Below are 12,343 nucleotides of genomic sequence, written 5' to 3'. Positions count from 1 at the left end.
AAAGTCATATTTCCTTTTGTAGGTATAAGAGAATACACAAAATTATGTCCCCACAAACCTGTAAAAAAAGCAATCCACAAAAATTGTTCTCCACAAATTTTAATGATTCAACACTCAATCCACAGTAGTGTCAAAATGAGATGGTCACTAAAATTTTTCATTTTATGGTATACTGGTTGAAAGCTTGAAGAGAAAATGAATGCTCAAGTGTTTCATCAGTCCACAAGTAATTTATAGTTTAAGTAGTTGTATTCAGGAATGCTTATGCAATGGTATTGTTAACTCAAATAAAAAATGACAAGTGCATTAAACAAGAAAGTATTTCAAGTTCCAACCAGTAGAGATACAGTCTCATCAGAGATTTAGTTTACAGTAATTTTTTTTATTTCAGTCAGAGGCAGAAGATGAAGAAGAAAAGAGAAAAAGAGATTTGCAGATAGCTTGTTATTATGAGGTGTTAGGACAGGCCTGGCCACATGACCACACTACACAAGGTAGGACAGATAGCTTGTTATTATGAGGTGTTAGGGCAGGCCTGGCCACATGACCACACTACACAAGGTAGGACAGATAGCTTGTTATTATGAGGTGTTAGGGCAGGCCTGGCCACATGACCACACTACACAAGGTAGGACAGATAGCTTGTTATTATGAGGTGTTAGGGCAGGCCTGACCACATGACCACACTACACAAGGTAGGACAGATAGCTTGTTATTATGAGGTGTTAGGGCAGGCCTGGCCACATGACCACACTACACAAGGTAGGGTAGATAGCTTGTAATTATGAGGTGTTAGGACAGGCCTGGTCACATGACCACACTACACAAGGTAGGACAGATAGCTTGTTATTATGAGGTGTTAAGACAGGCCTGGTCACATGACCACACTACACAAGGTAGGACAGATAGCTTGTTATTATGAGGTGTTAAGACAGAACTGGGACCTGTTTTACAAAAGAACTTAAGACTAAGAACAATCACTTTAGTTGATTGTAAAGTTTTCCAAAATTAATGATTTTGTTTAAGATTGAAAGCGTAAAAATATCTTTCTACATTCCTTTTAAAAAAGATTAAAACCATTTTCTGTTTAATGTTAATTAGAAAGTTATTAGCAGAATTAAATTTTGATCCTAGTCTTAAGTTCTTTTGTATAACAGGCCCCTAGCCACATGTTCACACTACACAAGGTAGGACAGAGACATTAAGAAGTTCTGATATTCCTTGCCTTATCACCGCAGTACACACAGTACACTCATAAAGCAAAATTGAGTCAGATGAGGTGAAACACAGAATGTATTAATGTTTTTCTATAATTACAGATGAGTTCTCCTCTCCATTCTGTAGTCTGTTGTGTGAGTCTTTACCACAACATGTATGGAAAGTCCAGCTCACCATTCTTATTTCTCTACACAAATATATTGAAAGGTCAGTCCTCTTTTAATTAAAAAAATACATGTACAGTTGAACTTCAAGATCTCAAATGCATTGGAAATGTCGAAGTGAATTGGAAGTCCCAATGTCTTATTCTTTAAGTATTAACCCTTGATACCTCAAATATTCTGATACATGTATCTCAAATTTTATCTCAGTCCCATCAAGTTTGAGATAATGAGGTTTGACTGTAATTAACTTAGTGATATGCTTTTCAGTCATGACGAAACTACTTAAATGTCATCTAAATGTATATCAGAATCTCTATCTAATGTCTTGTCTTCAGTCAAATCATTATTTGTTTCTACCTTATACACAGGTATCATAGATTTGATTCTGAAGACACCTTCAAAGGAGAGCAGAGGGAAACAAAGATCTGTGATATAATGAAAGCCATCAGACCATGTATAGGTTAGTGTCTGTGATATAATGAAGGCCATCAGACCGTGTATAGGTCAGTGTCTGTGATATAATGAAGGCCATCAGACCGTGTATAGGTTAGTGTCTGTGATATAATGAAGGCCATCAGACTGTGTATAGGTCAGTGTCTGTGATATAATGAAGGCCATCAGACTGTGTATAGGTTAGTGTCTGTGATATAATGAAGGCCATCAGACTGTGTATAGGTCAGTGTCTGTGATATAATGAAGGCCATCAGACCGTGTATAGGTCAGTATCTGTGATATAATGAAGGCCATCAGACCGTGTATAGGTCAGTATCTGTGATATAATGAAGGCCATCAGACCATGTATGGGTCAGTGTCTGTGATATAATGAAGGCCATCAGACCATGTATAGGTCAGTGTCTGTGATATAATGAAGGCCATCAGACTGTATATAGGTTAGTGTCTGTGAAATAATGAAGGCCATCAGACCATGTATAGGTCAGTGTCTGTGATATAATGAAGGCCATCAGACCGTGTATAGGTTAGTGTCTGTGATATAATGAAGGCCATCAGACCGTGTATAGGTCACTGTCTGTGATATTTGAAGGCCATCAAACCGTGTATAGGTCAGTGTCTGTGATATAATGAAGGCCATCAGACCGTGTATAGGTCAGTGTCTGTGATATAATGAAGGCCATCAGACCGTGTATAGGTTAGTGTGTGTTAAAATTACAACAGGAAAAAGGTGAAGATAATGAACAGTGATTGATCTAAAAAAAATCTATAAACAATACAAATTTGTAAAGAGGGTAAAAAACACAGACCTGTGGATATTCCAGAGGTGGGATCAGGTGCCTAGGAGGAGTAAGCATCCCCTGTTGACAAGTCACATCCGCCGTCAGCCTTATGTATTGATCAGGTAAACGGAACATTCTGTAGTCAAATTCAGTATAAAAACAAAGGCCTAACAATTGGTATGAAACAGGTTGGCCAAAATATGACCCAATGATAGGATATATTTGCTAACAAGGACATTATAACGACCATGGATTTTACGAAATGTTGACTTTAAATGACATTGTTGAAATCCCTGTGATTTAATGCAATCAAATGATGGTGGGATTCAACTTTCCGGATCACCACTCTGTGGTTTTCTGAATCCATATCACCCCTCTCTGAAACTGATGACGTAGTCACAGTATACATGATATTTTTTTTCTTTGTATCAAATACAATATAGTTCCTTGAAAAAAAATGTTTTATTTAAAGTATAAAAGTTGTATAATTGGTCCCAAAAGTTTTCTTTTAATATAATATTTTGCTGATTATAGAGGGGTATATGATAAATTTATGTCTCTGATCTGATGATCCATGCCTGTCAACTTGATATGATATGGCTCTTTGGATCAAGTTACTATAATAATGATATATATATATTTTTCTTTCCAGGCAACAAAAAATACAGTGCAATAAGGTCACAGGCTTTGGATATTGTAGAATTACTCATTAAAAAGATAGAAAATGTTGGTAAGAAACTATTGATTCATTATTTAGACACAACATAAAATAATATGTTTAAGTTTATTATAAGAGCTGTTTAGATTAAACATGTAAAGTAACAATAATGGATATAATGTGAAAAAATTATTTTTATAAAGTAGGATTTAAAGTAAAAATCTAATACATTGTAATTTATGGAAGGAAAAAAATTATCTTTGATTTCAGAAGTATAGTATTTCTTATTTCATGTTAAATACTAAAATCTTATTTGTTTAGATTTATTTAACAATTTGTATTATGACCTGTATGATCACAGTATCTCTAAGATGACTCTTACATGTATCTTCATTAAATATTGTATGACAGGAGTCAGTCCATCCTCTGTTTTGTCTGAGGTTGATTTGTCAGAAGATCTCCAGAGTCTCCCCAAAGATTTGGCAGATAGAGGGCGTTCCATACAGCAGAAACTCAAAATACCAGAACCTATGGAGACCTCGTGATAACTGTGATACTGAAGCATTCTCTTATCAATATTAAAAACTAGTTCTAAGTCTTCTTTGTTGTCTCATTTGTTTTTTGAAATGGTGCTTTGGGATCTGATTATGATATTAACTGCTTGAGTATTAATCCAAGTGTAGACAACACAGGAAAAAAGAAGGCTCAAATTACTACAGTTGCTGCAAAGTGAAAAGTAATTCATGTGTCTGTCCATCTTAAAGCACATGCTTGGTATACATGTGTTTCTTTTGCATTGGCCTTTTTATTCAAGTAAATTGTAGAATATTATTTTTTACTATCTGACTTTCACAATTAAAAAGTTGAAAGTTTATTATAATCCTGGAGGTGTAAGCATAATTTTGGGACTTGCCATTTATCTGTGGGATTTATTTTTCACAAGGGGGACAACTTGTCCATTTCAATCAATGCCAATTCCAGTTTTTCATCTATGGACAAAGAAACAAAGGGATAAAAAAGAAACAAACATGCTTTTAAATACATGTACTAGTATGCCCTGGCTATAATGTTATACACTTCCTGTATAACCTTACCTTAGATTTTGTGATAAAGGATTACCAAGTTTTTTAAAAGAATATTTTGCATTAAGTGTTCTTTTTTGTCATCCATTGCAGTTGTGTTGCATTTGATACGACAATCAAAAACTGTTTCTGAATTTAAGCGTTTTCATGAAATTTAGGTTTGAATAATTGCAAAAAGTGTGAAAGAGGACATTTGCAATTGGTAGATTACTGCACAATCTTGTCTGTCTACATAAATGTTTAAATGCCATCATGTTTCATGCAAATCTATCCCAACTTTTTAATCATAGGCAAACCATCTTAAATTATTTATGATGGAAACAAAATTTGTAGAGATATCTAATCATTATAAGAGATGAATTGTGATAAAAAAAAATCTATTCCAACTTTGTTTACCACAGGCAAGCCATCTTATTATTTATGATGGAAACAAAAATTGTAGAGATATCTAATCATTATAAGAGATATCACCTGAAATTAAGAGATCTTATCTCTAAACTACCAGGTAATGAGATATCCTGTTTTCAGAATAAACTGTGAAATAGTTTCAGTTGCCATACCGGTAATTTCATTATCACCATAATACAAGACGTCACATCATCCATCAGTAAGGAAAACATGAAGAACTACAGTGTATAGGAAGCTCCTTTTCAAACCAATCTTATACTGTGTTAGCAGAGTTCTAATTATTTTCAGAATACATGTAGTTTCAACAGGTAAAATCATACTGGTAATGCAGGTTAAACAGTGATTAATAAAGTTTTCAAAATAATTCACAAATTAGAAAAGGTACTAATTGACTTGGAAACATTAAACTTTGTCAGTTGATGCATCTTGGGTCCTCAGAGAACAACTGAAAAGTAAGTCACTGTGACCTACTTTTGAAATTTTATGACTATATTTCAATATTTTCAGGTACTAAATGGCTTAGAATCATCAAACTTTGTCAGTTGATACATCTTGGGTCCTCCAAGAATGTCAAATGAAAAGTAGGTCATAGTGACCTACTTTTGAAATTTTATGGCTAAAGTTAAATATTTCAGATACTAATTGGCTTAGAATCATCAAACTTTGTCAGTTGATGCATCTGGGTCCTTGGAGTATGTCAAATGAAAAGTAGGTCACTGTGACCTACTTTTGATATTTTATGGATATAATTAAATATTTCAGGTACGAATTGGCTTAGAATCATCAAACTTTGTCAGTTGTTGCATCTTGAATTGCCAGAGAACCTCAACTGAAAGTAGGTCATTGTGACTTACATTTTGAATTTTATGATATTTTAGTATTTCAGATGCTAATTGTCTTAAAATCATCAGTTTTTGTCAGTTGATTTATCTTGGGTTCTTAGAATGTTTTAGCCAAAGTGTAGGTCATTATGACCTATTTTTTTGATTTTCAAGGCTTGATCTAAATATACAAGATATTTAGAGGCTTCAAATAGAATTGACAGGTCGTACAGTTTATCAGAAGAGTGATTCAAGGCCCTTGGGCCTCTTGTCTTGTAAATACATAGGAATAAAGAAGATTTGAAAGATAACATGTTTAGTAAAGGTTCTTACCCTTATTATATTCCCACAAATATAGATGTCCATGAGAAAGAAAGAATTCCATATGTGTAATGTATTTTCAGTACATGAATAACCTAGTTTCACCCTGTTGCCTAAACCCAGGGAAAAGGAATTTGAAACTTTCAATAAAGGGCTACCTGCTTATTACTTTCATGCTGTTTGCTTGCTAGATGCCCATGAAGAAAGAAGATTTATAGAGATGTAAAATGTGTTTTCAATACTGTGGAATTTTCTTAATATGTGGGGAATTGAAATTTTACTGGTTGGTGAGGATGTAACTTTGTGGATTACTCATATACAGCTGAACTTTGGTATCTCAAATACTGATATCTCGAATACCATGGATATGTCAAATTGATTTGGAAGTCCCAACCCCTTATTCTGTATTTTACCCTGGATATCTTGAATCCTCAGATATCTTGAAGTTTTCTTTTGGTCTCATTAAGCTTGAGATAACAAGGTTTGACTGTATACAAAAGATATTGACAAAGCTATCATTCATGGGAATGACAATTAGTGGGGTAAGGGTGACCCACAAACCAGTGAACAATGGTTCCTCACAAATCCTTATGATTTTACAGTATATGAAAAGTTGTAGATATAGCACAGCAGTACACATTTTGAAAAGTTTAACAAGAATTTAATTAGCGCCACCAGCTTATCTACCTTAAGTACCGTAATGAACTAATTACGCATCATTAGAAGGCTTGAGTATCACTGATGACTGCGATACAATACATATCACAATACAGATGCACAAGAGAATTCTTCAATTCCATTTTGCAGAATGAAAAAAAAGGCATAACAGTTACACTCTCGATTAAGTTGAGCAATTCAATTTGATTACCTGTTAAAGTAACTATAGAAATGAATGAGTTTGTAATTTTGATATTCATTTATAGTCATCATGCTTTTGGACACAATGTAGTTTATCAAGTTATTGTAAAGTGGGGAAAAAAAGACTTCCTATATCACGACTCTTGAATGACGATACATTTATTGTATAGACATCTGATCAATGTATATTGCTGTATAGTTACAACTCTAATGTTAGTGAATCTTAATGCCAGATTTGCTGCTGTACAGTATTTCATCTATTAAATTGTAAAAATTATGTACACTACCGTCCCCATCATCACAACATCAGGGGTCCGGTGTCAACTCATTCTGTGGGACCTCTGACAAACTTCATTTGGTTTTTTTTTTTATGGGCTTGCTTCTCTCATTGAGAAGCACCAATCAAATTGAAGTAGACAGATAATGTAAACAGAATCAGCTGACACGACAAACGCATGTGCTACACATTTATCACCGAAAGGCTTAATGTAATTGGTTGAGGGATCAGAAAAACAATCCAGATTTGTACTTTTCTGGAAAGACATCACTCAGCCTATAAGATATGGAATGAAGTTTGTCAGGGATCCCTCAGCAACGAGTTGACATGGGACCACTGATGTTGTGAGGATGTAATGTCTCTACATTGTGAGGTATGCCCTTGTTAAGGCTTATAGTGTCTGAGGGTCTTGGGTTCGGGTCCCAATGTGGGCGCCAAAATGTAACAGGTGGGGAAAAATGTCGGCCAGACTGGGACTCAAACCTGGGACCTCCCGCTAACCTGGGTGCTCTAACCACTGAGCTACCAGGCCGATGTACCCAATCCCTGTTACATAAGGTGCATTATATTGTAACATTAAGACCGACAACCAAGAATAAAATTTATTTCATGCCTCTTTCTTTAAAAATTACATTGGTATATTATAAATTTTAAAATCAAGACAACACAACCAAATTTAAATATATTAAATAAGTAGAAGTTTTTATCTTCTTTAACATCAGTCACAGCTAGTGTTTAAAATGGTTTCAAATACAGTGTACTTCATTAAATAAATTGAAAGACATTAGGTGGAGAAGAAAAAAAAAACATATCACAACAAAGGATTGGTTAAAATAAAATGAGATCATCTTAAAAACTACATAACTTAATAGTTTGGATTTTAAAAATTACTGAAAATGTCTGTCATATTTCTATGATACAAAGGAGTCCATTTTGGATCTGAATCCTGATTGTAAAAAGACTGTAAAGTACAACATTTTCTGTGTGACTTGAGTGATCAAGACCAGAAAAAGAATGAATACATATCAAATGATGTGTCTCAGATTTATGCTATGCTGTGTATATACTTTGTTACTAGATATGTCATGGTATGATTTGATAGGGAACTGATTACTGGACAATAGGCTTGTAGTAGTGGTAATGTACAATGTATATTAATAAGCATCCATGATATGTATTGATAAAACAAAATCATAATTTAGAGATATAAATAAATACATGTCACATAGAAATTAATTTTAAGAATACACAATACACAGTGGAGACAAAAAATGGACAATCATATCAAGATAACATTCTAATGTATAACATAATCTCAACCTGTAAATTCTGGAACATACAGTAAGTTATTACACATTTATAAATACAAAAACTGGAGGAATCGTTCTGAAATATTTTGAGCAGAAAATATTTCACAATATAAACTAAAATGTGTAAGTTTTTCAAAGAGATTCCATGTGTGCCTATAACTAGAGACCCATGGGCCACAATACTCACCTGAGTAACTATATGGCCCTTCCGTTCTTCAGCAGCAGATTCTTTTCCCTATATAATTTGTAAAACTAAGAACACATATTGTGGCCTCACTCTACTCCAGGGGTTCATGATATGAACAAACTTTAATCGAAGTTACCTGAGGATGCTTCTGTCTAAATATGACTAAACATGGATTTGCTTTTCCAGAGAAAAAAGATCTTTCCTATATATTCCTATTTAAAACTTTGATTGCCCATTGTGGCCCCATTTAAAACTTTGATGGCCCACACTGGCACCACCCTACCCCAAAGGGTTATGATATGAACAAACTACACTTTGTCAGGAAGCTTGCACATAAGTTCCGTCCCATTGGTTCTTGAAAAGATCTTTAAATGAACCCACCCAATTTACACTATTTCTTAATTACTGTGCCTTGGAAGAGGCATTTTCGCTAGCCAATGGTTTCTGATCTTCTACAGAAGAGTAGTAGATCAGAAATCCTTGGCTAGTGAGTCTGTGGAAGAGAGTGCAGCCCTTCATTTGACCAAACTTAAATCCCTTTACCCAAAGTCACTTTGTGCCAAGTTTGTTTGAAACTGGCCCAGTGGTTCTGGAGAAGATCTGATGAAATTGTAAAATGTTTACTATGACAACAATGACAGACAATGGACAAGTTTTGATCAGAAAAGCTCACTTGAGCCTTCGGCTCAGGTGACCTAAAAAATGTACCTTTATATTTAACATAACCAATTTCATTCTATGTAGGCAACAAAATAGTTTTAAAAATAATATGTTGAAGACAAGACTATCATTCTAGCTCAATCTGTGTTAACAAACTACAGGATAGACATGTCTATTGCATCTCAATGCGTTTCCTTTTTGATGCTGTATAATCCCCCTCCTCACTTGCCTTTCTTTTCTCGGCACTGAACACAAGGCGACAACCTCCAGATTTACGCACCTTCCAGTAATGTCGAAGATCTCCATTCTGTTGGACAGGTGTGACCTTGACCTTGCACAGTTTAAGTTTCATGTCACTTTGTTGAACAGCACAGTACACATTGGACAAGGAACTATCCCTACGGCGTTTTCTATGAGATTTGACCAAATGGACATTAGGATTGACCTTTAAACTGTTTAAGTTGATCTTGATTTTTATTGGTTGTTGTACTTGTTCTTTCAGATACACATTTTGTTGGTTCTCTTTGTTTTCCAGTGAGTCTTTAAGTGGTGGGTTATCAGCATCATTGTCAGCTTTGCTTACACAAGGGGAATATGTCAGCCTTCTATTGACTGGAACCTTAGCTTGGACAGCTGGCTGTGGAGTTTTGCTGGTGGTCAGTTCAACAATGTCTTTCTCCACATGGTTTAAAATATTTGACTTTGTTGCCTCCATATTTACATTAGCTGTATGTGATGGATCATTGTTTGAGAAATCTGTTACATTATTTGGCACAGGATTAACACTGGAAGATGTGAGACAGGAGGCAGAATCCTTAGAGGATACAGTCGCTGACTGTTGAAACAGTACATTATCATCACAGTCAACACTTGACATGGACTTGGAATCACTTACTGAGGATGTTGGTTTACAGATTGGGTCAGTGGTATGCTGATGTGGACCAGAGGGCTGGATTTTGGTGTTTTTATCAAGGAGAAATGAATGGGAGTCCTTATTAGCAGTTACACATGCTGATTTGATGTCTGCCATCCAGCGGTTTGCCAGGTCTGCAAAACTAAGATTATCCGACACACAGCTTGGAGAGTGAATAGGACTAAAGTAAATACCAGGAATCTCTAGATCCTTATTGTCTTCCTGTTTGTGTGATGTTAACACATCACTTTCTTTCTTTTTATCCTTCATTTCTTGATTTTGCATGGCTCTACTTGGTAAGTCTTCTAAATGTTCACTTTTATTTTCACACCCATGTTTGTGATTGCAATCAGTTTTATTTTCTTTGTAGAAACTGACTGTAGTTTTTATGACAGTGTCCTCGACAGTACAGCTATGGAACACTTCTCCATGTTCTGTCGTACCATCCTCTCCCTCCTCTGGCACTGATGCTTGATATCCTGGTTCTTCCTTGGTTTCATTTTTATACAGTGTCTTTTCACCAAGATTGAACTTCTTTGCAAATGTTTCTAAGGATGGCAATTTCTGCATAATTTCATCTAGTACCTTGTAATTGGTGGTATCTTTGATGAATTTTAAATGTCTATCACTGTTTAAGTGCTGTCGCAGTGAGCATTTATACCAGTGGTCACATGCTTCACAAAAACCCCCTCTATTGGAGATGGACAAAGGTTGTTTCTGAACAGCATAGCGATTGACATTTTCTTTTGACTTCCGAAGTAACATAGCAGTTTTATCAAAGGGAGATGCTAACTCAGGATCATATTTAACATGTGGAAAGACATCAAAGTTCTTAATTAGAGGTTTATAATTTTTTAACATGTCTTCACACTTCACAACTGGATAGTTCTCTTTTTCTGCCCAGGTGAGAGGTTCTATTCCATCCAACATCCCTGCCTTGTTCCGACTTTTCTTCTCTTTTGAATGAATGCATTCTGTGTCTTTTAAGAATTTTGAGACTTTCTGAATATCTACACCAAGTATATGTGCATTTTGTACTGGGTCATTTGGAAGACTTTTACGTTTTGCTGCCTTAAGTAAAAGAGCTTTTCCTGTAATGATAGGAAATATGTATTCAATACTTATTTCAAAAATGCCTTTTAAATACCATTTTGTATGCATGGCATTTATGCAAGCAAAACAAAACAAACCCAAAAAAAAAAATTCATTTGCAAAATTAAATTTAAATATTTTCCTCAGTGATATAGAAGTTACACTTAACATCAATATAAATTTACACATAAGATTAAAGTAATACGTTATAACTCGGTCATAGGGAAGTCCTGAGGACTTGTGAATTTACTTCACTACATCTGTAATTTGTTATCTCCGTATGATATAAATTTGTTAAATATATTTATCTAATTCACAATATACATGAATCCCTTCAAGTATGAATACCGAATATGTTCAGGAAGTGGTAAATACAAAACTTATTTTGGGGTACGAAAGTTTTCAGATAAATTGAATTCGAAATATAAATACTTTAAGAAAATGATATCAGTTTAATATTTTAAATTTTCAGATCTTAAAAATTTGCTGTATAAAATATAAATCTTGTTACTTTTAACCTCTACAGGACACAAAATGCGTTCGCTGTAACGGTCAATTTGTTATATCAGAAAATTTTACTTGGAATTGTTAAGAATTTTGAAGGGGAATGCAAAAAAAAAGTAAACTCGCTAAATATGTGTTCATTCTAAGCGAGTTGTACTGTAATGATTAACGATGGATGTATAGGCACATAAAACGAAATTACTGGCCAATGACTTTTTTTTTAATAAAGTTAAGAGTGAGAGAGAAGAGTACATGGATTACCTCTACTAAATGGTAGCAGCTGTTTTTGTGTTACGTCTGAAGTTGGGACTTCTTCTTTAGCAATGTTATTTCTATCTGTAAGCACCAAATTCACTTCTTTTGACAAAAACTCCTCGATTTTTCCATGCAACAACAAAATTCTCTGAACAGCTTTTGCTTTGACTTTATCGGAAGAAATATCGAGATAGTACGTTGTCTGTGACGATGGAACAAACTGGAGTTTCCTCCGAGCCCCATCGTTTGAGTTCAATTTCATTTCTTTTGGCTCAAAACGACGCTCAAAAATTATCCACCATCTGTGTTGATTAAATTCGCCGCTCAAGCATGACGTCACAGATTGTCGAGGATTACTAAATAACTCGTACAATGTTTTTTTC

General features: G+C 34.7%; 2 protein-coding genes across 2 annotated transcripts in view; one reads left to right on the top strand and one right to left on the bottom strand.

Annotated features, from left to right (window-relative positions):
* The window catches only part of LOC133189546 (proteasome adapter and scaffold protein ECM29-like), a 31,295-nt gene extending 27,424 nt beyond the window's left edge, over positions 1–3,871 (top strand). Inside the window, exons 44-48 of the mRNA XM_061324906.1 lie at positions 392–494; positions 1,320–1,425; positions 1,751–1,842; positions 3,267–3,344; positions 3,684–3,871. Of these exons, the coding sequence (XP_061180890.1) occupies positions 392–494; positions 1,320–1,425; positions 1,751–1,842; positions 3,267–3,344; positions 3,684–3,817 (513 nt within the window). The 3' untranslated portion in view covers positions 3,818–3,871. The remainder of the gene's footprint in view (positions 1–391; positions 495–1,319; positions 1,426–1,750; positions 1,843–3,266; positions 3,345–3,683) is intronic.
* A 5,479-nt stretch (positions 3,872–9,350) lies between these two features.
* Positions 9,351–12,294, bottom strand: LOC133189731 (protein DBF4 homolog A-like). The gene is made up of 2 exons (XM_061325131.1): positions 11,967–12,294; positions 9,351–11,200 (listed from the first exon to the last, which is right to left on the bottom strand). Exons 1-2 carry the CDS (start codon positions 12,220–12,222, stop codon positions 9,369–9,371), a joined length of 2,088 nt encoding a protein of 695 aa, XP_061181115.1. The 5' UTR covers positions 12,223–12,294; the 3' UTR covers positions 9,351–9,368.
* Positions 12,295–12,343: the final 49 nt, after the last annotated feature.

Source organism: Saccostrea echinata, unplaced genomic scaffold (genome assembly GCF_033153115.1).
Source record: "Saccostrea echinata isolate AGI-Se365-2 ecotype Australia unplaced genomic scaffold, CSIRO_AGI_Sech_v1 ptg000019l, whole genome shotgun sequence".
Taxonomy (NCBI): domain Eukaryota; kingdom Metazoa; phylum Mollusca; class Bivalvia; order Ostreida; family Ostreidae; genus Saccostrea; species Saccostrea echinata.
Note: the sequence above shows the minus strand (reverse complement) of the source record. Positions and strands in the feature narration are given on the sequence as shown.

Bases quoted from the DNA above. Each gene is read 5' to 3' on its own strand.
- LOC133189731 (XM_061325131.1), bottom strand. From the start codon at position 12,222: ATGAAATTGAACTCAAACGATGGGGCTCGGAGGAAACTCCAGTTTGTT. The intron at 11,201-11,966 runs GTAATCCATGTA...CTATCATTACAG, and splicing joins GCTGCTACCATTTAGTAGAG to GAAAAGCTCTTTTACTTAAG.